Here is a 26462-nt window from a genome sequence, read left to right as displayed (position 1 = left end):
GACATGACTGCATGCCACTGTGACTTCTGGCTAGGGAAGCAGATTAAGGTGTTTATCAGAGGCTCTAATGTCAGGTATCTGGAGAAGGTTGACTGGGATATCCAAGAACTATACCAGTTACAGACTGGAAGTTCTCAGTCGTAAAAAAGTGCAACAAACTCAGAAGCTTATGCAGGTCTGAGACAGCATGTTAGTTTGACGGGTATGCAGATGGAATATGTTGGAACAATTGAGATGGAACATCTGTATGACCTCACCATTGACCAATGCGTTCAGGTTCAAACACCCCTTTAAAACACAGTGGCCTGCTCAGCCTTTGTGGTATCTGCATAACCTCTTGAGCCTGCTCAGTTTCTTGCTCTTGGGTCTTTAAAACCTGGTGGTAGAGCCTCTGGTATCCCTAGCCATGTACATGCCACAGCAATGCTGACAAACTCCATTATTGCTTACACAAAATAATGCAGCTGAACTTTTCCCTTTTGTAGGCTTCCTGAGAATGTGCTAAATTAGCTTCAAACACATGCAAACTAATTACAAACACGATTGTAATTTCAGAAGAGTTGAAAATCTCAAGTAGAAAAAAGGGGGGTTTAACCCCCTATTGTTGCTCAGCACATTGAAATGTACCTGCAACAATGTATGAAGACTATATAGTGATAGAATTTCAGAGATATTAGTTGCATGCATTTGGAAATCCATGGGAAGCTGCTAGGCCACGTCATGACTTCTCTGTTACTAGCAGTCCCTAACACTAAGGGGTTCACATCTGGGGCACAGGGTACCCCAAAAATCATCCAGCCCAGGACCCCCCCAGGGCATCACACGAAAAAGGAAGTGTAAAGTATAGATGTGTAAGAATAATTAATAAGTGTTGAAAAAAGGGGTTAAAATATATGTGAAAAAAGTACATGAATAAAAAACAAACATAAAAGGTGATATGAAAAGTGACTATGTGTATTAAGTGGTGATGCCCTGAAGTCTCACCTGAGTTTACTGCCTTCTTCAGAACACGCAGCCCCCAGGCAGGTCTATTTGTTTCGAGATTTTACATCCAAGTTTGCTCCGTTCTCTGTAGAGTTTAAAACTCGATTCTTGGTAAATTCCTGAGTTGTATATTTTCCACAGAAAGTACTTGCGAGTTTGGCCAATGGTGTATTGACTTGTAATTGCATTCTCACCTGAGATTTTCTGTCTCATTTGAGAAACCTCTCCTGAGTTTGCCTTTAGTGAATTTCTGAGTTAGTGAAAATTACTATTTATGGTTGTCTTGACAAAGGTACATGTATGCACCAAAACGTCGACTAGATGTTTTTTAATATATGACTACAGACACTATTTGCATATTGAAAACTCTGAGTGCCATCACTTTTTGCTGATATATATATATATATATATATATACACACACATATATGTACATATATATATACACACACACAAAGATACCCTATTATTTGCGCTAAAACTATTGATGATACTGATATGTAACCAAAACTTAAATCTAATAGAGTGGATGGATGCACCTTTCACCTAATATCTCTGTTAGACATATATGGAGGGAAATGGAAACCAAGAAAGAAGAGAAAGGGCGCTCTAATGTACAAAATATAAAAATATATTAAAATACAAAATGTGTAAATAATACAAACTGAATAATTAAAAAATCAACAATTAATGCAGCAATGAAGATACTTCAATGATCAGTGCTAGATGTCGACACAAAGGATGAATCTCCCTTTTGTTTCCCAGAGAGTGGATTTATTGAGTCCTTTGTTGGTCTTTAAATGATTTTGTAGAGGTCATAAATCCTGTTTTCAGGGTTAACAATGATTCCTTGTAATGTTACTGAAAAATACCCTTCCACCAAAAATACACCCTAACAGGCCAAACGGCCACTATTAGTATTTGAATAAAACACTTCAATCTCAATAAAATAGAACAATATTTATTCAATAAAATCAGTGAATCTGATGAGCTTACATCAAACACTAGTCAAAGCACGATGGAGACCCAACACGTTTCGTCCCCACATGGGACTTAATCAGGGGTACATCTTATAAATCATAAATGGGTGCATGTAAGTAAAGGGTAACAGCACAGAAATCAGCCTAATAATCCTCTTAATTGCTTATAGTTTGCATATTGACATATACAGAGACAATGATTATACATACCATCAAATGACTGTATTATCAATCTTATTAATAGTCAGGAAAATGTGAACACTGATCAAACGATCCTAAGATCTGTTTACAGAGAATAGACTGGAGTAGACACACTTTATATAGTGGTTGGATTTATACTCCCAGGTAAGGATTGCTCAAAAGCAATAATCCTCTAAAAAAACACATAATATCAGCTGTTAATATTAACACTAGCATCCAAAATCTATAGCATGATAATGTGTAAATAACCAAGAGGATAATCTCTCGGTATATACATAAGTAAAATAGTGACTCATTAGCAAAAAAGTTCAGCTAAATTATTGGAGCTTATCATATCGGAAAGGAAAAAAGAGTTGGTACAGATTGAGGAAGATATGAATAAATTGGACAAATTTATCGGTAGGTTTGAGAATAGTGAAGAATTTAAAAATGAGGTCACTAATGTACAATTTAAATTGGATCGGTTGGAAAATGACATTATAGCCACTAAGCAAAGAAAATTCCTTAGGGATAAAAGAGATTATGAGAGTGGCAAATCACATAATTGGACGGTTTCTGATAATACGAATGTACCCATTCGACCAAATAGCTCTAATAGAAATCCTAATTGGGAACCTATCCAACAGAGACAGTAGAGGTATCGACATAGATCTGAATGGCAACAAATTAAAATGAGACCAAGGAGGGATTCATCCAATCAATCTCCTTGGTACAGGAAAGATTATGATAGATATCCAGTACAGGTTAATAGATTTGACCCATTTAGACCCCCGTCCCCTAATGAACATCATCCACATTTTTTAGGTGGAAAGAAGGGAGTAAAATTCCCGAATACACAGAGGAGAGAACTTTTTGTGAGGTTAGATTCCCCTCAAGGGGTCAAAAGGGGATTGAGATTAGGAGGAGAGGAAAGAGAGGAGGGAGGAAACTCCCCCAAAATAAGACGGGCAGGCTTCCATCAGCACGAGAATGCCCAAATAGCATCATCAACATTTCCCAGAAAAACTTTCTTCCCCACAGATTTCATTATTAGAAAAGGGGCTCAAATTTGCACCTGATTTACATGTTGACAAATTTAATTTATTTATAGATTTGAACAAGTTTGTTTGTAACTTGACTGTCCAAAGACATTTTTTGAAAAAGTCTGTTCCTAAATTAGATTTTAGGCCTCTAAACAAACCATTGGTATCTCTACCATGTAAGTTTTATCCTGTAGAATCTAGAGGTAGTTATTTGGATATCTTTTACGAAAATGTGAAAGAAGATTTTAGGAAACTTCGAACTCAAATTTGTAAATTTAATGGTAATTTAAACCCCCACAAACAAAAAGCTATTAAACAGTTTAAGACTGATGATAGTTTAGTTATTAAGAGCGCTGATAAGGGGGGGTGGTTGTTTTACAGGACCGTGAAATGTATGCAAAAGAGGCGTATAACATATTGAAAGATAATACAACTTACGAGAGATTGGATGCTAATCCTACTGACCATTTTCAGGAGGATATTTTTAAATTGCTGAATGATGCTAAGAAAAAAGGGTTGATTTGTACGGAAGAATTCAAATATATGTACATTGAAAATCCGAGGGTATCAGTATTTTACTGTATCCCTAAGGTTCATAAAATAAGGAAATTCCTCCAGGACGCCCTATAATTTCAGGGGTTCAGTCTCTCACATGTAATTTGTCACATTATTTAGATTTAAAACTTCAGCCTTATGTAAAGAATTTGAAATCATATCTTAAAGATTCTACCTCACTTTTAAAACTATTGAAGGATTTCAAATGGTCACCTGCATATACATGGCTTACAATAGATGTACAGGCCCTCTATTCCTCTATCCCGCACTCTAAGGGGTTAGGCAGTGAATGAAGCACTATCCTGTTCCTCGGATATGACTGTAGCAGAAAAAGAGTTTATCCTAGAAGGAATCAAATTTGTGTTAGAGCATAATTTTTTCGTTTTTGAAAACAAGTTTTTGTACAAAGACAAGGTACTGCCATGGGCACAAAATTGTCACCTTCATATGCGAATATATTAATGGGTCGATGGGAGGAGCAATTCATTTATAATTCCAATTTTGAAAAAAACAATATTATATTATTCCGTCGGTATATAGACGACCTTATATTCATTTGGAATGGTGATCAAGAAAGTATTGAGTAGTTTATTAAATACATCAATGAGAATGATTTCAATCTTGTATTTACATTTAAACAAAATAAGAAATGTATTGAATTTTTGGATATAATGTTGGAAGGTGAGGTGGACCAAACGATTAGTACTAAAACTCATTTTAAGGATGTTGATGCAAATAGCTATATACCAGCTTCTAGTTGTCATTATCCAGCTTGGATTAAAAATGTACTGTTTGCTCAGTTTTTGAGATTGAGAAAAAATTGCACTAAGATGGATCAATTTTTACTTCAATCACAAATGCTAAAAGATAGATTCATTGAGAGAGGCTATAAATTAAATGAAATCGAAGCAGCACGTATTTAAGTCTTGAATTTGGCTAGAAATGATCTTTTGAAAGATAAGATCAAGAATGCAGATTATACATTTTCTAAACATAGACTGTTTATCACACAATTTAATAGGGAAAACAAAGCAATAAGGAATATACTGGCTAGATATTGGAATATTTTACTGAAGGACCCAATCTTGGGCCCATCCTTGTCGACAAAACCTCAATTGGTTTTCAAAAAGGCTATAAATATGAAAAACATCTTAGCACCAAGTAAACTTAGGTCTATAAATAATCGATCAATCAACCAATCAAATCAAGGTTTTTTGGCATCTAAAACAGGTTGTTTCCCTTGTAAAAAGTGCATCTGCTGTAAATTTATGGATAGACTACCTTTCCATTGGACAGACAACAAGGGCAAAAAATATACAATTAAGGATACAATTACTTGATACAGAATTTGTAGTTTATAAAATCACATGTGGCTGTGGAAAAAATGATGTAGGAAAAACTAAAAGGTGTCTTAAAATTCATATCCAAGAACATCTAAGGAATATTAAAAATAAAGTACGTACTCATAGCCTGCCTAGACACTTTCAAGAAATACATGGGTCCGATACTAGGGATTTTCTGTTTACAGCTTTGGAACATATTAAACTAGACCCTATGGGGAGTAATAGAGAATTGGCATTATCCAGAAGAGATTCTTTTTGGATCTACTCATTGGATACCCTTCACCCTAAAGGTCTTAATGAGAATATAGATATAGTGTCCTTTTTGACGATTTGATGGGGGGTCACCATTATTTCTACATTAGAGTTCCTTAGATCTTTGTTCTCTTTGTTTCTATCATGTCATACTATTCCTTCTGTAAGATTTTTAGCAAATGTATATGAATCTCGGATACTTATTTGTAAAAGTTATGGTCCTAAATGGGGAGTTTCTATCCATTATATCTCTCAGGGTATTATGGTTATGTATTTTAGTATATCATTCATAAGGATTCAGGATAAGGGTTATATTTTTGATATACACATCAGTTAGGATCTAACTATCAGTCAGGATCTACATAAAGGGCTTTTTTATTTCATTTTTATATTTGTCACCAGTGACATTAAACTATTAAGTTAATATTTATTATCCCCACAGCTAGGCTCATCAGTGCGCTGCTGACTAGTTGCTGTATACTTCATCCCACTAGTTGGTACGTAAGTTGTAGTTGCATAGCAACTGACTGCTGCGAACTGGGTTCTGACTGATGGTTGTGTATGCTGACTGGCTGCAGCGCACTGCGTTCCAATAGTTGAAACGCAAGCTGAAGTTGCATAGCAACAGAAGTCTTCCTTCACTTCCATCTAACCTATCGGAGGGCGGATGCTACTTCTGAGCGTTGCGGTTCACGAGGTTGAACGCATGACGCCAACAACTAATACTGGCGGAGATGACCCGGATGTGTTTGCTATCGGCTGGGTTATGGGCAGAGGCTGTTTAGCCTCAGGTTTATTGCTCACATTGATGAACTTGTGTATATGCTCAGCTACTTGGGGCGTTTGTTTACTTCCGGTATGCGTTCCAAGTGTTGGAATGCGGAAGTAATATTGACATTGTGCATAGTTGTATATTGTTCAGGATTACCTTCCTTAGGTGATTTCAGTTCACCAATTTAACATTTATCCTCTATAATAAAGGTTTTTTAAATATTTCATAGCTTGCTCGCATATGGAATTTATAATAAGTCAAATTTAGAAGTTTAGTGATAAAAATCATTTTATGATTAATGCATTTTATGCACTGGTTTAAGATTTTTGCTAATAAGGGCTTAAGGCTGAATAGTCAGGCATTAATACTGACATTGTGCACAGATGTATTTTGTTCAGGATTACCTTCCTCAGGTGATTCTAGTTCACTATTTTTATAATTATCCTTTATAATAAGGTCTTCTTTGAAATATTTTTTAGTTTGTTCACATATGGCATTTAGAATAGTTAAATTTAGAAGTATAGCGATAAAAATAATTTTATGATTAGTGCATTTTATACACTAGTTTAAGATTTTTAGCTAATAAGGGTTTAAGGCTGAATAGTCAGGCATTAATACTGACATTGTGCACAGATGGATTTTGTTCAGGATTACCTTCTTCAGGTGATTCTAGTTCACCAATTTAACAATTATTCTCTAAAATAAGGTATTTTTTTTAATAATTTATAATTTGCTTACATATGGCATTTAGAATAGATAAATTTAGAAGTATAGCGCTAAAAATCATATTATGATTAGTGCATTTTATGCACTGGTTTAAGATTTTTTGCTAATAAGGGCTAATCATGACATCACTTCCCAGAAAGGGGTTTATAAGGCTGAACAGTCAGGTATTGGGGTAGATGTATGCATGTTATGTGCGCTGATACCGTTTCTCCCCGATGTATGATCGGGGGTCTGGGCGGTAAATGACAGAGGCGCTATGCGCCCATCATTATCGGTGCTGCTATCTACAAGATAGCAGCGCCGACAGGCTGGGCCATGTACGAACGGTCAGATCGTCTGACCGTTCAGCCGGCTGTAGCTGTCGTTATCGACAGCTACAGTCTGGCGTTAGCCTATACCCACAGCAGGAACAGCGCTGTCCCTGCTGTGGCGGCTACCAGCTCCAGGGCTGCACGCGGGGATCTCGCGATACTTGCGAGATCCCGCGCATGCTCAGTGGAGCCGGCCGGGCCTGACACACATCGCATCAGCACTAGGCTGATGCGATGTGGTCTGTGGCGGGTAGCGCCGGAGGGGGGAGTTAACGCTTCCCCTCTCCAGCCGGTGAGATGTTCACACATCTCACCGGTAGTGCTTCCTGCTTCGCCTCGGTAAAGAAGCGAAGCAGGAAGCGTTATAGCGGCATGGTAAGTGCCGCTATAATACATCTACCCCATTAAGTCTTATTTGCAGCAGACTGAAACACTTGTCAGTAGTATTTTGCAGGAGTGGAACGTGAGTTGAACCTGTATTATGATGCTATTTCACTCTGAGACTTTCCATTTAGGATTTGACTTAAAAAAGATAGATAATACTGTTTATGTTTATGTATTATTTATACTACCAATGTTAGCATTATACTAAAGATCATGCTGCATGTTAACCATGTTAAAGTCTGTCAGATATATGCTCTTTTATATCTTCACACATTAGATTTTGTCATTATCTGTTTCCAAAGTTGAATAAAATCTATAAATTGTATTATTAGAATGAGATAGAATTGATTATAGAAAATGATGTTATAGGACTATTTGTTTGATTATTTACATTTATATGAATGTTAGAATTACCATGCTGATTGCACTTTAGGTGAATTAATGGAGCAACCAGAGTAACTAGTTATCTGGAAGTTTACGCATTTTTGCTAATGAGTCACTATTTTACTTATGTATATACCGAGAGATTATCCTCTTGGTTATTTACACATTATCATGCTATAGATTTTGGATGCTAGTGTTAATATTAACTGATATTATGTTTTTTTAGAGGATTATTGCTTCTGAGCAATCCTTACCTGGGAGTATAAATCCAACCACTATATAAAGTGTCTACTCCAGTCTATTCTCTGTAAACAGATCTTAGGATCGTTTGATCAGTGTTCACATTTTCCTGACTATTAATAAGATTGATAATACAGTCATTTGATGGTATGTATAATCATTGTCTCTGTATATGTCAATATGCAAACTATAAGCAATTAAGATGATTATTAGGCTGATTTCTGTGCTGTTACCCTTTACTTACATGCACCCATTTATGATTTATAAGATGTACCCCTGATGAAGTCCCATGTGGGGATGAAACGCGTTGGGTCTCCATCGTACTTTGACTAGTGCTTGATGTAAGCTCATCAGATTCACTGATTTTATTGAATAAATATTGTTCTATTTTATTGAGATTGAAGTGTTTTATTCAAATACTAATAGTGGCCGCTTGGCCTGTTAGGGTGTATTTTTGGTGGAAGAGTATTTTTCAGTAACATTACAAGGATTCATTGTTAACCCTGAAAACAGGATTTATGACCTCTACAAAATCATTTAAAGACCAACAAAGGACTCAATAAATCCACTCTCTGGGAAACAAAAGGGAGATTCATCCTTTGTGTCGACATCTAGGACTGATAATTGAAGTAGCTTCATTGCTGCATTAATTGTTGTTTTTTTAATTATTCAGTTTGTATTTTAATATACTTTTATATTGTGTACATTAGAGCTCCCTTTCTCCTTTCTTGATAAAAAAATAAATAAAATATATATATATATATATACACATGCGAAGAGGGTACTTATATACAGAACAGGACTTGATCACTAGGACAAAGAGCAGACATGGTTAACAATCCTGCTTCTATAGCACATTTCTTACAGCTGCACTCCCTGTGTATGATTTATTTGGTGTGTGTGAAAGTATAAAGGATTGTGGGATCCAGTGGGCAGAGTTTCCGATGAGGATGGTAGAGAGAGCTGGTGTGGCATAGATGGTGTTCGGGAGCCATCATAGATGTTCAAGTGTGTTATTATAATATTTTGTGTCATTACTGAGATCCTTCTATCAGCCACATCCCACATGGCAGAGACCAGCCACTGCCTTGCTGTGTCAGTGATTGAGGTTAACTGGCCTGAAAAAAACAGCTTTATTTGCACATGTGAAAGATTTATGCAAAGTGCAAATGTGTCAAGTTATGCTGTGTTCTTGAAGAGAATAAGTGTTTACACATTTAATATTTGCAAGCAAAAGCAACTGTTTGTGAGTTTGTACAACCAGAGTAGGAGTTATTGAAAAAAGTGTGTTTCTTTTCTCTTCCTTATTTTCTCTGCAATGTTAAGCCAGGGTGTGGTACCACAGAGCACCGATACCTTTAATCCAGGTGACAATGTGCTTGTCCTGGTGCCCACCCAAGAGAGTAAACTGTATGTTTATTGGAAGAGGCCCTTGTAAAGTGATAGAGGTCATATGAACTGTGTACTATCAAGTATAGCAGCTGGGTAAATAGTGAAAGAGCAAATCTATCATGTCAACCTGTTAAAACTGTGGGTGGATGAACCTCTGCTGCTTTTCCTGAGAGCAGTGAAAACTGAGGACTGCTTAGTTCCTATAAAGTCTTCCCTGGCACCGGTTCAAAGTCAGCAAGCATTGGAAATGGTAGCTCGGAATAAGGATGTTTTTTTTTCAGCTATTCCAGGGCATACAAATATAATTGAGCATGATATTGTTACTCCACCAGGCGTTATAGTTGAGCTAAAACCATATAGAATATCTGAGGCAAGAAGACCTGCATTAAAGCAAGAGGTGGAAGACATGTTGCAAATCAGGACCCTGGAAGAAACCATTAGTGAGTGGATTAATCCCATAGTCCTTGTACCAAAACCCTTGCAAGCCATTCACTTCTGCAACAACTAGGACAATGAATAAGGTGTTGGGATTCAATGCCTATCCAATACCATGTGTGGATGAGCTTGTGTAGAATCTGACCAGTAGTCAGTATTTGCTTGCTGTGGATTCAACAAAAGTGTCATGGCAGATACCACTCATTGCCTAAATCAAGCCCAAAACAGCCTTTTCAACACAGGAAGGGCTATTTCTTTACAAGATGTTGCAGTTTGGCCTGCATTGAGTACCATCCACATTCCACTGGACAGACTGCTTAAGCCTCACAGAGAATATTTAACTGCTTACCTCGATGACATAGTCATCAATAGCCAAGACTGGGAACCCCATCTGCCCAAGGTGGAGGCTGTTCTGGTCTTTGAGATATCACGGTTTTATGACAAACCCAGCCAAATATCTGATAGCCATGTCAGAGGCCAAGTACCTAGGCTATGTAGTCATCTGGGGAAACATAACATCCCAGGTGGATAAGAGAGCCATAAGGGAATGGCCTAAGCCAGAAAGGAAGTCTCAGCAACTGACTTTTCTGTGTTTAGTCAGTTACTACAAGTGGTTTATTCAAGACTTTGCTACTCAGGCCATTTCATTGATATAATTCTTGAAAAAGAACAAACTGGACAGGTTAGAGTGGTACAAATCCACGGAGGCCGCATGGAGGAGTTTTAAAAAAGCTTTATATATGGCACCTGTGCTGCAGGGATCTAATATTCAGGAATGGTTATTTTGCAAACTGATGCCTCCAGGGCAGGTCTGGGGGCTGTGTTGTCACAGAGAGTGAAGTACGAGGAGAGACTGAGTCTTTTCCTCAGCTGTAAACTCCTCCAGAGTATGATACAGTGGAGCAGGAATGCCTGGCCATTAAGTGGGCAGTAGAGGCCCTCCGGTACCACCTGCGTGGTAGGGAGTTCACTCTGATCATCAACCATGCCCCGCTATAGTGAATACATAGAAATAAGGAGGTAAATATCGGTCACGCATTGGTTCCTGGCAATACAACCTATCAACTTTACACTGAAAATTAGAGCTGAGGCTCTCCATAATAATGCTGATGCCCAGTCCTGGAACTTTCCAGGGCAGCTGACTTGCCAATGTCGGTGAAGTTAAGAGAGGGGGAGTTTGGAAAAGGGAAATATTTTCCAGGTAAAGAGTCCACTTTGCCAAGTATTGCAAAGCTAAGCGGAAGGGTATTTGGCAAATAGGGTACTTTGCCATGTTCTGATGTACAGGACTCTGGGACAAGGAGCAGACAGGGTTAAGAATCCTGCTGTCTCACAAGGCTTACAAACAGCTGCACTACCTGGGTGTAATTTTTTTGGTGTGTGTAAAGTATTGTGGGATCCAGTGAGATGTCTTGTGTTGCATAGAGAGTTTTAGGGAGCTACTGCAGATGTACAAGTGTGATGTTATAACATTTGTGAAGAGGAGCAAACAGCCCTCTGACAAAACTGAATGGTGTGAAGTCTTTCCTTTGCAAGCAGTTTCTTACAATATACTGTATGTATAAACACATATACTATACACTAGTGGAACATTCAATGTACAGTAAACAAATAATTTTAATAAACTCCTTTAAATGGCGCAAAAAGCTTGAGCAACATACTCTGCACGATACAACAAAGATTTATTATTATTATTATCCTTTATTTATATCAAGCCACAAGGGTTATGCAGCACATTACAAAGTACATAAACAGTTGAGCAGGACAAGAGAGCAGAGACATGCAGGACAAGAACATGATTCATAAACATTGCTGTAACAGCGGTCATAACAGTCATATAATTAGAAAATATATATATATATATATATATATTATATACATCTAGGCTGATGTGCTGTGTCTATCCTTTCCAACGCCTGTGGCTGCTGCTGTGCTCTGCCCACTCCAGTCCATGTGTCCAGTGGCTGCTGCTGTGTCCATCCACACCCTGGGTCCAGTGGCTGCTGTGTCCAGCCTCTCCATCTCCAGTGGCTGCTGCTGTGCCATGTTCATCTTCTCCCTGGGTCCATTGTCTGCTGTGTCCATCCTCAGTGGCTTCTGCTATGCTGTGTCCACTCCTGTCCCTGTGTCTAGACTCTAGAGGCTGCTACAGTGTCCATCCAGTCTCTGTGTCCAGCCTCTTCACCTCCAATGGCTGCTGCCATGCTGTGTCCAGTTCAGTCCCCTTAGTGTTAAACACTAACTAGTGTTAATATTGGCCAAGCAAGTTTTACAATACAGGCAGATAGCAAATCATTGTTTATTATTTTTATAGTGCAGGAATTATTTTAGTAGTCACACAGTGGTGCTGCTCTGTGACTCCATAGTCCATAACCCACCGTGATATAGGCAGTGTGACTCCACAGTTGCCATTTGGGAAAAAGTGAAAAAATAAAGTTAATTTTTTTTAAAATTATTTATACTACCTGTGTGTGCTGTCTTTGCTCATGTAAATGCATGCAGTATCAACTAAGCTAGGCATTTAAAAAATTGGGATCTCAATTAATAAATTCTTCTATTGTTTGTAGTTGTACTACATCTGTGTATTCTTTGATAACTCAATAATATGGATAATGATAATTTGAGAGACGAGCAGAAGCAGCAAGCAAATACTAACACTGCAGCTGCTACCACCAGTCATCATGACAAACCCAATACTAGTCCTTCAACATCATCTACTAAAGCATCAGGGCTTCTGAAATCCAAAAATCAATATGTTACAGTGGTAAATAAAAAAGCACCTCTAATAAAGTTTTTTGCAGAAAAATATAAAATTGTCCACATGCCATTCACCAAATGCAGTGGCAAGGAAAGGCTCAGGCCTTGGGCTTTATTTATGAGTGGTGGTTCTGCAAGTGCTGTCAGTGAGGCATCTTCTGTCTCTCATGATGACGATGCAAGCCCTTCTCACTCAGAGTGTAGAAGAGGTGTCAAAAAATTTTAAACTGAAAAATTAGTGCAAAAGTAAACTAAAGCCATTAACCAGGAGAACAAACAGTGTTTAGAAATATCACAAATCCCTTAGGATAGTCTAAGTGTGTCCACGAGTGCTATGTGTAGGCCTGACCTTTCTGAACTCATGGCAAATGTGGAGATTAGCAGCACAAGTCAAGAAGTTGCTGACCTAGACATTGAGAATGCTATGACAAAGTGAAACAGGATGAGGGGGATATTTGTGTAGCTGACACAGGTGCTAATGAAGATATTGATGATGAGGATGTTGTTTGTGTAAGTGAGGCACAAGTGGAAGCATTTCTTGCCTGTGATAAGAAGACCATTGTCATGCCTAGGCATAACACAAAAAAAATCCACCTCATGTGTGAAATTATTTTTACCCAAATCCAGACAATTGTCTTGCCATCTGTAGCATTTATAAAGCCAAAGTAAGTAGAGGTGGGGAATTTAACCATCTAGGAACACCCTCTGTTATGTCATTTGCAGAACGTACATGAAAAGGTTTTAAAGTAACAATGATCAATCAAGTGTCAGCTAGCTTCCTTTTTTCTTCTAGATCCAAGCACCTGCAATCTCCACCATTAACACCATCATCATCAATATACTCAATCATTATCACAAGTTGTCCTGCATCCAATTTGATAAGGCTAAATGAGTCCTCCCCAATCCAAGATTCCTCAGAAGTTTCCTTAAGTGCTAGGCCTGCTGCTGCTGCTGCTGCTAGGGGTGGATCTTCCCAAAAGGGGACCAAGAAGACTACTACTAGTAATAGTTTAAAAAAACAATTGACTATAAAACAATCCTTTGATAGAGGAAGCAAGTATGATAGCTGTCACCATATTGACACAGCAGCTCACTTACACCATGATGGCTATGCTAGTATTAGATGGTTAAATAATAGAAATTGAGGATGATAGTGTAGAGAAAGTCTAAAAGAAGAATGAGTGGATATTTATTTGCTATCTGATGCTAATGATGATGTTGATAATGTGGATGATGTTTGTGTAAATCAGCCACCATTGGCAGCAGTTCTTGCATGTGAAAAAAAGCCAGAAAGGCTACCTTTGGGTGTGGAATTATTTAAACCACGTCCTGACAACATTTGTGAAGGCACCTGTACCATTTGTGAAGGTCAATTCCATCCTGCGCCTCTTTTCTTTGCTTCATGCACTGTTAGGTGCATTGCTGACTGACATTTTGATTTAATTTAATCTGCCACTGCTGTGTGGTAATGATTCATAGATGTCTTCTATTTTTTTAAACTGCCTTCTGTCGCTTACTTTAGCCAGCCAGTTTGCTGCAGCCTTTTGCCTATGTTGATTAAAAGTAGTGAAAACAATATTGTGAGCTGTGAAGTGGTTGGAAATAACTGGAAATTAAGGTTAATTCTGTATGAACAAAAACAGGCCCAAATTATGTGATTTTTCGCTGTTTTTATTATTTAAAAAAAAACTACAGATCCAAAACCAAAACACATGAGGGTGGTTTTGCAAAACCAAAACAGGAAAGATAATCCAAACCCAAAACATGGGGGTCGGTGCACATCTCTAATATATACAGTATATAACAACCTTGTTAGGAACTGTCTTTCTTAAGATAGGTACACACTATACAATTATTGGGTTGATTAGCCAATAATCAGGATATCATGCCAACTTCTCTTTAGTATGTAGGAATGATGGTTGTGTCCAAATGCCAATTACCCCAAAACACTTGGTCTCGAGTATCTGTGTTCAAACTTGCCATAAAATGTTGGCCAAAAGGTCCCAATATTATGTAGTGTGAGGACATTTTTTATAAGATGATCCTTTTGGGCACATATGCAAATTATTGATCCATATGCCTAAAAATCAGCAGGCTTTTAAGACAAATTGTATAGTATGTACCACTGATATATCGGGACTTTCTACTGGTAGAAAAATTTGCCATTTTTCAGTTGTATTGACAAATCGCTCTAGTGTGTAGCTAGCTTTATTCATATTCCTTGGAGGAATCAATGTGTAAATGAATTAGACGTACACTCATTGGTTGAAGAAGGATAGAAAAACTGAGTATTGCTTATATAAGAATATCAGAGGTAAATTACTAAGAATCATGTCTGGTCCGAGATTGCCCGAGTTTAAACATTGATAGGATCAATCATACCTTTTTTTTTTTTTTTAAAGAGTTTTGAAATTTACTAAGCTCCTTTGTTTGATGGGATTGTGTTTTCCAATGGTGTATGTGATCATTCCTACCCATGCTCCCCTAGCCCAACGCTCCCGAACAGTCAGCACATACTGTATCAGTAAGATATGTGCAGGCTGCTTGTGTGTGTAAAAAAAGCATGACAAGCCCCAGGCTCCATGAGCAAGTCCTGGTTCTAAAAAGACAGGTGACAAATGTGTAGTGGTCACGCATATTTTATGATCCACCACTGTTCTCTTTGAGCTGGTCCTAGTTTTAAATATACAGGGAAGTTTTGTGAGGTTCCCCATATTTTTAAAACCAGCACCAGGCTCAAACTAGCCGGAGTGTAACGCCACAGCCAGGGGACCCTTTCACCAGGCCCCCTGGCCAAAACATTAACACCCCAAACAAGTCATCCCTAGCCAGGGATCCCAGGGTAGGTGGGTTTCCCCCAATAAAGTGGTCCCCTCTCTACTAACCACCCCAGGCCTTGGCTGAAGCCTGGAGCTCAACCCTGAACCCCTGGCCAGTAGGTGATGTTTTTTACAGTGGGACTACAGGTGCCAACGTGCCTGCCCTTTGGCACTTGTGGGACTACAAGTACCAGCAGGCAGCAAAAACCGTAACAAAATAACAGGACACACACAGCGTAGAAAGTATACGTTTATTACACCCAAACACACATACTACAGCCATGCAGTTCAAAGCCAATCAGTGGCTGTTTACTGTAGAGAGGACTTTGACTAGCTGGTGGCCCGGCAAGTGACAGAACCCATGAGGTTTCCGTCATTTGCAGGGAATAGATGTATGTTGAAACACATACATCTCTTCAATGTCCATGGTCCGGCTAAGTTATTCTGTATGGCCAGGACTCTACTCTAGAAGAGGACCAACCTGCGCCTGAAGGCAGGTGAGTTTTTTTTTTTTTAAGGATAATTGTGGATTTCTACTGGAGAAGGGAGTCGATCACAGGGTAAGTATAGTATGTGTGTTTGGGTGTAATAAACATATACTATCTATTGTGCAGATGTGTGTCTTTTTTCATTACTATTTCATTTAAGTTGGGGGTACCAATGCTGACCACTTTCTGGCACTTGTGGAACTATATGGGCTGGCATGCTTGTATTTCTGTCTATGGAAAGTACTTCCACGTTTATACGAAGGTGTATTCTTTTTTATATTTGTATTTACAGGTGCATTTTCTAAAAATACACCCATTTTTGCCATAATAAATTTCCGTGTTTGAAATACACTCATGACTGCAAATTCGGACCAACAGGAAGCTTAGTAAAATTACCCCTAAGAGTCAGTCAGGCGAGATTAGTATAAACAGATGAACAAAGTCTATTCCTCAGATAAACAGGGATAACAAGACAACTCCTTGCTTCTCTGTATTGGGCAAAGCAAAGTCCTGTGTTGATCCAACACTATGCAATAAATGAGCTAATATCAGATCACAACTTACTGTAGCAGAGTGATTTATAAGATATTCAACCTGCTCTGTCTACCAACTATATACAGATCCCAAGGTTATGCAGTGAGGTACATTGGCTAAAGTGCTGTTGATCTCCAGATGACAGGGTTCCATTTAAGCTGGTTTTGCTTACCAAAACAACTTCTCTATATATATCATAAGCTGCAGTGTAGTTTGAAAAGGTGCCATTTAGATAAAGGAGAAATGGTAAGTCCTCTTAGATGGAAGATTATATGTATTGTTAGAAGTGAGCTAACTTTAATCTCCACGTCACTCAGAAGGGTTGGGGGGGGGAAGCTGTGCTCAAAATGGACATTACTAAGCCAAAATTTCACATGTAACACCTAAAGTTTTTCCAGCTATAAAGCCGTACTGGCTTCTGCAGAGTTATGAGCTGCACTAACACAGATCTTTGTCAAATAGGGTCATCAATATCACCCTGCTACGGATCTATCCATACCAATAAAACATTTTGCTCCCCAATGAGTCCATAGTGACACTATGGTCATTATTCTGAATCACATGTAAATCCTTATGCAGCCACACCTAGCCATTTTTTGCATACCAAGCATACATCGCAGGCTGCATGAGCAGTTTTGTGAGCCTACAAGCAATTTATTTCACTGTTCTTTTTGGAGTAATTTTCCTGCTATAATTTAAATCTCCATTACATGTCCTGATTCTCTTGCAGGCTGTCTAGTTCTTTAATCCATACATATTGTTATCTATTTAAACAAGTTGTCTATTCCCTGAAGCAGAGAAGCCTTCCTATAACATTATGATCTTGTCACCATGTTTCATGGTAGGATGACATGCAGAGTTTCATGACACCATAGACATGAGGGTGTTTCCACATTCTGGCAAACTGTAGACAAGATACAATGAGAAAACAGATGGACAGGTTGGGGAGATTCTGGCACAAGTTGCTGATTGCATCTTGTTCTACCTTAGTACCAGAGGGTTATGGAAACAGTGAAAAAGGTACAATTGGTGGCACAAGTGGGATGAAACAGCAAAAAGAATAACCCTAATGAAAGACATTAGATAACTATAAAAAGTATATTGCTTCCCTTAAACATTTAAGGCAGAGATTCCCAAACTCCACCTTTACTGTCCATATTTTAAGGATTTCCATGCTTGAGCAGAGGTGACTTAATTAGTACCTTAGTCAAATTGATTTAACCATCCAGATTCAAATATGAATATTCCTTAACACCTGGATTGTAATGGTAGAGTTGGTAAACTCTGATTTAAGGGAAGCTATACTATATTGTATGTATTCAATTATTATGTTATTTGAAATTAAATTTTTCTAAAAGTAGTTTTTTATTGACATAACAGATAATTTTGCATTGATCAGTGTTAAAAATTCACAAACATGCTCTTTAGTTCCATTATGAGAACAAATAAAACTTAACACTTCTACTAGGGCCATGCTAATGTATGCATATGTTTGTCTTAATTATTATGTGCTGAATTGTGTAATAAGATGTAAATGTCTGTACTCCTTTGTCAGGCCTCCATCATCTTCTCGGACATGCCAGGCTAAAAGACACATTGTGTTTCTAAAGATACAAAAAACAGCGTCAAGCACCGTATTGAACATACTGAACCGTTATGGAGACAGGAACGGATTACTTTTTGCTTTACCTTTCAAAGGGCATTTCAGCTATCCCTATCTCTTCCACTCTAACATGGTAGAGGGGTTCAATTCGTCCATGAGGCAGAAGTATGACATAATATGTCACCACATGCGCTTCAACCTGTCAGAGGTAATGCCATAGTCTTTTGTTCTACTAGATCTATTTGTCAGCATGTAAACTGTGCTAAACATAAAGGGGATCATTCAGAGATGGGAACAAAGCCAACCAAGCAGTAACTTTACACCTTGTAAAAACCATGTTAGGGAGATTTAACGTGTTCAGAGAGATTTAGATTCGGGAGGGACAGAACATAACATAAAGCTGTCTAACATCAGTTGGCCACATGCAAAAGCAGCCAGAATTTACCCAGCATGCAGTAATAAATAAATATTTGCACACCTTGCACTGTAACATGGTTTGTTCCAGATACAAAGTTACTGGCTTTTTTTTGTTTTGATCCCAATTTAAAATCAGCCCCAGTCTTTCTAGCTTGTGTTTGGCAGCTCCTTTTACATATTATTGTACAAGTGTGTTTACCTATACCTAACTACAGGGGTGCTTTAAGACAGTAAAAGGCCTATGTTCAGACTCTATGTGGACCCCTCCTTTCTGGCATTGCAGTACACTCATGCTTTGTGCAAGAGTCTACTCTGCATGGTAAGGCCTCTGGGAAAATAGCACCTACGTTCCCAGTTACTTCTGTAATGTACATGTGGAAATCTCTGGGAAAATATTTATATGGTGCCACAAAGCGCCTTACACAGTACGTAAATGAGCACACAAGAAAAACAGTTATTAGCAGTACAAAACAATGCAGGACAAGGACATAGTTTATAAACATAGCAGCAACCAAGAGGAAATCAACAAGAAGAAAGCAATTGTGGTCCCAAAACATGGTCACCATGACCTTCTTTACTGATGGAGTTGTTTTGAATTTCATTGAAGGTGGGGGTGATGCGTAATTTCATGTCATGGAGGCTTGTTTCATCTCTGGTGTCCCATGAAGCAGCCACGTTTTATTGCCTGTAACAATATGCTGCAGGAACTGCACTCCCTCCTCATGGTAGCACATCAAGTGCACAAGAGACAAACCCATCCAATTGGTTTTGTGGACTTATGTGAGTTGTTTCAGTACCCAGCATTTTCCTGTACCCCAGTTGCTCATGAATGATGTGCACAGTACCCACTGAGATGGTCAGTTTTTCAGCAATATCACTAACTCAAATGTGTCTGTCCTCCTGAATCAGACCTTCCGTGTGGCACAAATTGTCATCTGTGGTGGACAAGCTTGGCAACCAGATTGTTGTTCATCATAAACATCTGTCCTGCCATTATCAAAGACAGTGCGCCAAACCTGCTATCATGACATGACATTATCACCGTACACATCAACAATTTGCCGTAGATTTTCAGCTGCTAACATGCCCCTTAGATGAAGAAATTTGATCACACTTTGAATCTCTATATTTCACTTTGTTTAGCCATGTGTTCAACAGCCAGCCCCTCCATCTTACAGCTGATGTTGAGACAGTATGACTGAAGTGAGGCACAGTCTGATGGCCGTGAGGGGAAGCAGTGGTCTACCTGCTCTGTACTGGCGGGAAATTAGATTGAAATAGAGAAAATTACACACGTGAGAGGTCTTGTCACCTTACTTATTGAACCACCCATGTATATTATTATTATTATTATTATTATTATTTTCTGCAGCTGTTGCAATCCCTAGAAGCCGACTGGCTTGTTAATTTGTGCACTGCATGTGAATGCGATTCTGTGCATGCACACAATTACAGACCCCCCCCTGGCTGGCAAAGACAGGAGCCATGGCTGCTGCTAGTCTCTGTGCACTGTGCACATAGTCATGGTATAATTACACTAAAATGTAAATAAAACAAAGTTTGTATATGTTTCAGGTACAGAAGGTCATGCCGTCAGACTCCTTCTACTTCACAATTCTTCGGGATCCAGCTACATTGGCCGAGTCCTCCTTCTCCTACAATTATTATTTTTTATCTGCTTTCATGAAGGCATCTAATTTTAGTGCATTTATTTCCAATCCGTCACACTACTATAAAAAGGGAGAAAGTAGCCATCAATTTGCACTCAACCTATTGTGGTTTAATCTAGGATATAACCCAGAAGCCCCATTTACAGAAAATCTGGCAAGTACAGGTGTCCAAGAAGTGGAGAGGACTTTTGACTTGGTCCTTCTAGCTGAGCACTTTGATGAATCCATGATCCTCTTGAAGGAGGAGCTGTGTTGGGAGCTTGATGATGTGGTGACATTTACAGTTAACATGCGTGAGGCCTCAATTCCACTGGACCAAAGAGAAGTAGAGAAATCAAGGGCTTGGAATGCTCTGGACTGGTACCTCTATTCCCACTTTAACCGTACATTCTGGGAGAAGGTGGAACGTTTTGGGAGGGCAAAGATGGACAATGAGGTGAGAAGATTGAGAGAAAGGAGACAGCAGTTGGCTGAAGTTTGCCTTAAGAGCTCAAAGCCTGTTGGAGCAGAAGACATTAAAGAAAAAGCTTTTAGGCCCTATCAATCTGGACAGCATAAAATCCTAGGGTGGAATCTTAGGACAAATATTCCCCACCAAGACCGTTTACTTTGTGTTAAAATGGTGACCCCAGAGCTGCCATACCTGGAACTCTTACAAGCACGTCAATTTCTAGTAAAGGGACAAAATAATACAAATATAACAAGGGCTATAGGTCAGTGAGAAGACCAGATAAGCCATGTAAGCAACATACACTTGGGGCACATTATATAGCACTTTATAGTGGATATTTCACCTATTAATTAAATATCAAGCCTAATTAAAAAACATGTCATCATCTTTATTACAAAAAATCTGGCAACCATTTTATAGGTCCTTTACCGTATATACTCGATTATAAGTCGACCCGAATATAAGCCGAGGTACCTACTTTTACCACAAAAAACTGGGAAAACTTATTGACTCGAGTATAAGCCTAGGGTGGGAAATGGCAGCAGCTGGTAGTGCCCCCAGTGGTAAACCCCCCCTGATAGTGCCCCCAGTGGTAAACCCCCCCTGGTAGTGCCCCCAGTGGTAAAACCCCCCCTGGTAGTGCCCCCAGTGGTAAACCCCCCCTGGTAGTGCCGCCAGTGGTAAACCCCCCCTGGTAGTGCCCCCAGTGGTAAACCCCCCCTGGTAGTGCCCCCAGTGGTAAACCCCCCCTGGTAGTGCCCCCAGTGGTAACCCCCCCCTGGTAGTGCCCCCAGTGGTAATCCCCCCCTAGTAGTGCCCCCAGTGGTAATTCCCCCCTTTGTAGTGCCCCCAGTGGTAATCCCCTCCTGGTAGTGCCCCCAGTGGTAATAACCCCTTTTAGTGCCCCCTGTAGTAATCCCCCCCCTGGTAGTATCCCCAGTGGTAATCCCCCCCTGGTCGTGCCCCCTGTAGTAATCCTCCCCTGGTAGTTCCCCCAGTGGTAATAACCCCTTTTAGTGCCCCCTGTAGTAATCCCCCCCTGGTAGTATCCCCAGTGGTAATCCCCCCTTTTAGTGCCCCCTGTAGTAATCGCCCCCTGGTTGTGCCTTCTGTGTTCCCCCCCAGTAGAGAGAGACATAATAAGAATTAAAAAAAAAAAATCACTTACCTGAAACTCCCACTCCTGGTCCCGCCGCTATCCGCTCCTCCGGCCGCTTTGCATGGGAGAGACGTCATTACTCATGACGTCTCTCCCATTACCCACTGCGGGAGCCGGAAGATGGCTCCCGCAGTGGGAGCAGCAGCAGCCGCTGAGAGTCTGACAGACTCTCAGCGGCTGCTGATTACAGCAAACACACAGCTGCCGGCCCCGGTGGCTGTGTGTTTGTGCTGTGTAGCGCTGACCGAACTCCATCCGGTCAGCGCTACACTTCACTCGAGTATAAGCCGAGGGGGTACTTTTTCAGCACAAAAAATGTGCTGAAAAAGTCGGCTTATACTCAAGTGTATACGGTACTTCCTTCAGGTCTTCTATTACGCTGAGACATTGTAAGAATTCAGAGAATATGTAAAGAATAAAACGTTCCTCTATTGTAGACAACACAACATATATCATAAAGCTGTTCACAACTCTTTAAGACTCACTTGAATTAACTCTGAAAACTGGAACTCATCTGGGGAATATAAAAACACATTAAATATATTCACTATTCACAATTTAGAATTAAATGTAAAATTGCTACTTTTGTTTTACACTTTGAAATCCATTTATGGAATTATTTTATAGATAAAAATGGTATTGCCATTGTGTCTAAGATAAGTGTAACTTTAAATCCTGTATATAGATATGTCCAGTGCAAACATGAGTTATCATTATCATCTTCAAAATGTGCATAATAAGCCTCCTACAAGGCATGCTCTGAATATTTTACTGAATGTACCTATTAATTCTCTAACCCACCTCTACAGTCCACACAAGTATTTATAACCCCAAATACAAGTGTACAAAAATTGTCATGAGTCACATTTTTTCATGGTGCTAAAGGGCTTACATCCATCTGTATATCAAGAGCTTAACAGTCAATTAGAAAATGATGGTGAAAGATGCCCTTAACTACCTAACTGATAATTGATTTTTTATTTATTCATTTCATTTAGTGAGAAGAATATAGTTAAAAACATATTTAACTATTTTAGTGAGAAAAAAACCCACTAGGGGTGGCTATCACCCCCCCCCCCCAGTGTTAATAGGCCAGCATTGATACATCCAAGGATACTAAAAGAGCTTAAAGGTCTGCTGGTAACACCATTAACAGAATTATTCATCCAGTCACTAGCTCCTGGAGTAATTCCAGAGGACTGGAAAAGGGCAAATGTTGTCCCACTGCACATAAGTGGAAGCAAGGAAGAGGCAAGCAACTACCGGCCAGTGAGCCTTACATCAGTAGTAGGGAAATTGATGGAAACACTCTTGAAATAAATAGTTGTAGATTATCTCAAATCCAGCAATTTGTAGGATCCGAAACAGCATGGATTTACTAGAGGGAGATCATGTCAAACAAATCTTATCGACTTTTTTGACTGGGTGACTAAGGAAATAGATAAAGGGGGGTCATAGATATAGCTTATCTAGACTTTAGTAAGGCTTTTGACACTGTTCCACATTGCAGACTGTTCAATAAACTGGAAAGCATGGGATTGCATACAAAGATGGTCGAATGGATAAGATCATGGCTGCAGGATAGGAAACAGAGAGTTGTAGTAAAAGGAAAGTGCAGTCTTCATAGGGAAATGTTACCAGTGGAGTACCTCAGGGATCTGTACTTGGACCAGTGCTTTTTAATGTCTTTATTGGTGACATTGCAAATGGTATTGAAGGGAAACTATGCCTTTTTTCAGATGACACACAGGTATGCAACAGGGTAGACACACCAGGAGGGGTAAAACTAATGATTGATGATCTAGGTAGAGTAGAGGAATGGTCAAGAACATGGCAACTACAGTTTAATGCCAAAAATGCAAGATCATGCACTTGGGTCTCAAAAATCAAAGGCTAAATACAGTATTAATGGCACTATACTGGAAAGTACTGAAGAGGAAATGGACCTAGGAGTCACTTTTTCAGGTGACTTAAAGGCAAGCAAACATTGTAACAAAACAATGATGAAAGCAAGTCAGATGCTTGGTTGCATAGGGAGAGGAATCAGTAGCAGAAAGAACGAAGTGATAATACCACTGTATAGGTCATTGGTACGTCCTCGTCTCGAATACTGTGTTCAGGTCTGGAGGCCATATCTCCAGAAGGATATTAATACATTGGAGACTGTACAAAGAAGGGCAACTAAAATGGTGCAAGGTCTACACCACAAAACTTACCAGGAAAGACTAAAAGATCTTAATATGTATAGTTTGTAGCAGAGAAAGGATAGGGGGACATGATAGAAACATTCAAATATATAAAGGGTTTTAACAAGGTAAAGGAAGGAGACATTCTTCAAAGAAAGAGAAGTATTAGAACAAGAGGACATGTTCTGAAACTGGAGGGTGGTAGTTTCAGGGGAAATTTGAGGAAAAATTACTTAACAGAAAGGGTAGTGGACATGTGGAATAGCCTCCCATCAGAGGTGGTAGAGGCTAAGACAGTAGAGCAATTTAAACATGCACGGGATAGACATAAGGATATCCATCAGAAGAAGAAAGGATCAATAATAGTTGAGGTAACAATATGTTTAAAATAGGGCAGACTAGATGGGCCAAGTGATTCTTATCTGCCATCAAATTCTATGTTTCTATTGTACTATTGCCCACTCCTGGTACTAGAGGAATGTAGTAATAATGTCAACATCAGAATGTCAAATGTTATGATGTTGAGATAGTTAAATGTCAACATTTAACATATCGACATCTGCAAAATGTTAACAAGGAAAAAGTGTCTCCCTATGACATGTTGACAGAGTAAAAATGTTAACGTTAGGGTTATTTTAAGGGTTAGAATTAGAGTTAGGATTAGCATTACGGGTAAGGGGTTGACATTGTAAACATGTTGACATGTTACATTTCCAAATGATAAACAAACTGAACTGTTCACTTCAGCTCATATTATTATTATCAGCTGAATATTGGCACTTTGCTTTGTCATATGTCAAATTGATAATCATTATTATTATTGTTGTTGTTACAATTATTATTATTATTATTATTAGCAATAAAAAACATTCCCATGCAAGAACTGATTGCCATTATTGGGTAAAAACCTTTTGCATCAGGCAATTCTTTGCCATCTAGCCAGGGCTGCCATCAGGAATTGTGGGGCCTGGTACTGACATAATAGACAGGGCCCCCCAGGGAAGGGAGGGGATTGGGGGGGCAAGGTAGGCAGAGCTGTGTATAATGTGGGTTGAGCTACAGTGGGGGTGGGGCATCAATTGATCCATAAACCAGTTTAAAAATTGTGAAAGTTTTGGCTGTGGGGGTTGGTGTTATTATATAACATATCAATCTATCATCTAATATATAAAACTATACAAATACATAAATATAGGAGAGCACATGGAAGGCTGGATGGACTGAGGGAACCATGTCATAATCCATGTAAATAAAAATATAAAAAGTATATATTGGCACAAAAAAATTGTCCTTAGTTTATTTATAAAAAAAAACATTTGAAAAGATGTTTGAAAATACTGTGGTATTACATGCATAGAAGTACAGTGTCTCAATAATTTAAAATGTATGTTTCTATAATGCTATATAGACCTGCATTTGGCACCTCTCAATTAAGTTTATTTACAAATATGATGATACAATTAAAAATAACAATTATGCATATTAAATGAAAAAAAAGTTATCCCCTATGTTGCTTGGGATGTTGGGTGTCTCTTCGTATCACCAGAGGTTTGAAAGTCCAGAGCATGCATCTCCTACCTTCTGGTGATCTGGTCTAACTTCCTTGTGCTAGTTGCTGTGTTCCCACTGCCACTGCACTCAGCCCACTGAGTGAGTCACTCATAATACTGGTTGTGGCTGGTGCCCTGGCAGCTAACCAGGCATGGAAGGCTAGAGACGGCATTTTGCATATAGTGCCGGCCGTGAGCCAATCACAGCTCACGAACCAGCAGCCAATCAGGAGCAGCCACTGCAGTCTCTCCTCATTGTCTGATTGGCTGCTGGTCCATTAGCTCCAAGGCTTAGATTGGCTTGCGGCTGGCAGCCAGGCACCACATATATGAAATGCTGCCGCTAGCTGTCTGGACAACCAGGTGGTTTATGACTCACTCAGCAGGCTGAATGCAGCTAGCGGACCAGCTCAAATCCACATTGCTGCCACCCGGGCCCCCTCTCTCCCCAGGCCCGGGACTCCGGTCCCTGCAGTCTCCCCCCTGATGGCGGCCCTGCATCTAGCATCCATGACTGACAGACATCGGGTTTTAAATAAATGTCTACTGCTAACAGATACCCACTTTAGTGCAACTAAGAATGTTTAAAATGTTTCCTTCAAACAACAAACAATAAAGAAAACACTATTTTTGCCTTTTGTGTTACATATGACTCCATGGTTGACACCAATGACATCAACTAAATGATCAACAGATTCTCCTCTTGCAGAGCAACATTCATTAACAGACCCATTTTGTGTGTTGTACTAGTGTTAAAAACTGCTGGTGCAAAGCACAGAATTAACACCAGCGGGTATTATCCCTAAGCCACACTCCATAATCATTATTTATAATCTTTTCTGTAATGT

General features: G+C 39.2%; 1 protein-coding gene across 1 annotated transcript in view; it reads left to right on the top strand.

The window, feature by feature from the left end:
* LOC148507433 (galactose-3-O-sulfotransferase 2-like) overlaps positions 1 to 26183 on the top strand; it is a 73807-nt gene extending 47624 nt beyond the window's left edge. The window contains exons 4-5 of the mRNA XM_088446146.1: positions 18134 to 18389; positions 20174 to 26183. Of these exons, the coding sequence (XP_088302272.1) occupies positions 18134 to 18389; positions 20174 to 20989 (1072 nt within the window). The 3' untranslated portion in view covers positions 20990 to 26183. The remainder of the gene's footprint in view (positions 1 to 18133; positions 18390 to 20173) is intronic.
* The last annotated feature ends 279 nt before the right edge of the window (positions 26184 to 26462 follow it).

Source organism: Taudactylus pleione, unplaced genomic scaffold, assembly GCF_031769625.1.
Source record: "Taudactylus pleione unplaced genomic scaffold, aTauple2 ptg000393l, whole genome shotgun sequence".
In the NCBI taxonomy this organism is placed as follows: Eukaryota; Metazoa; Chordata; class Amphibia; order Anura; family Myobatrachidae; genus Taudactylus; species Taudactylus pleione.
Note: the sequence above shows the minus strand (reverse complement) of the source record. Positions and strands in the feature narration are given on the sequence as shown.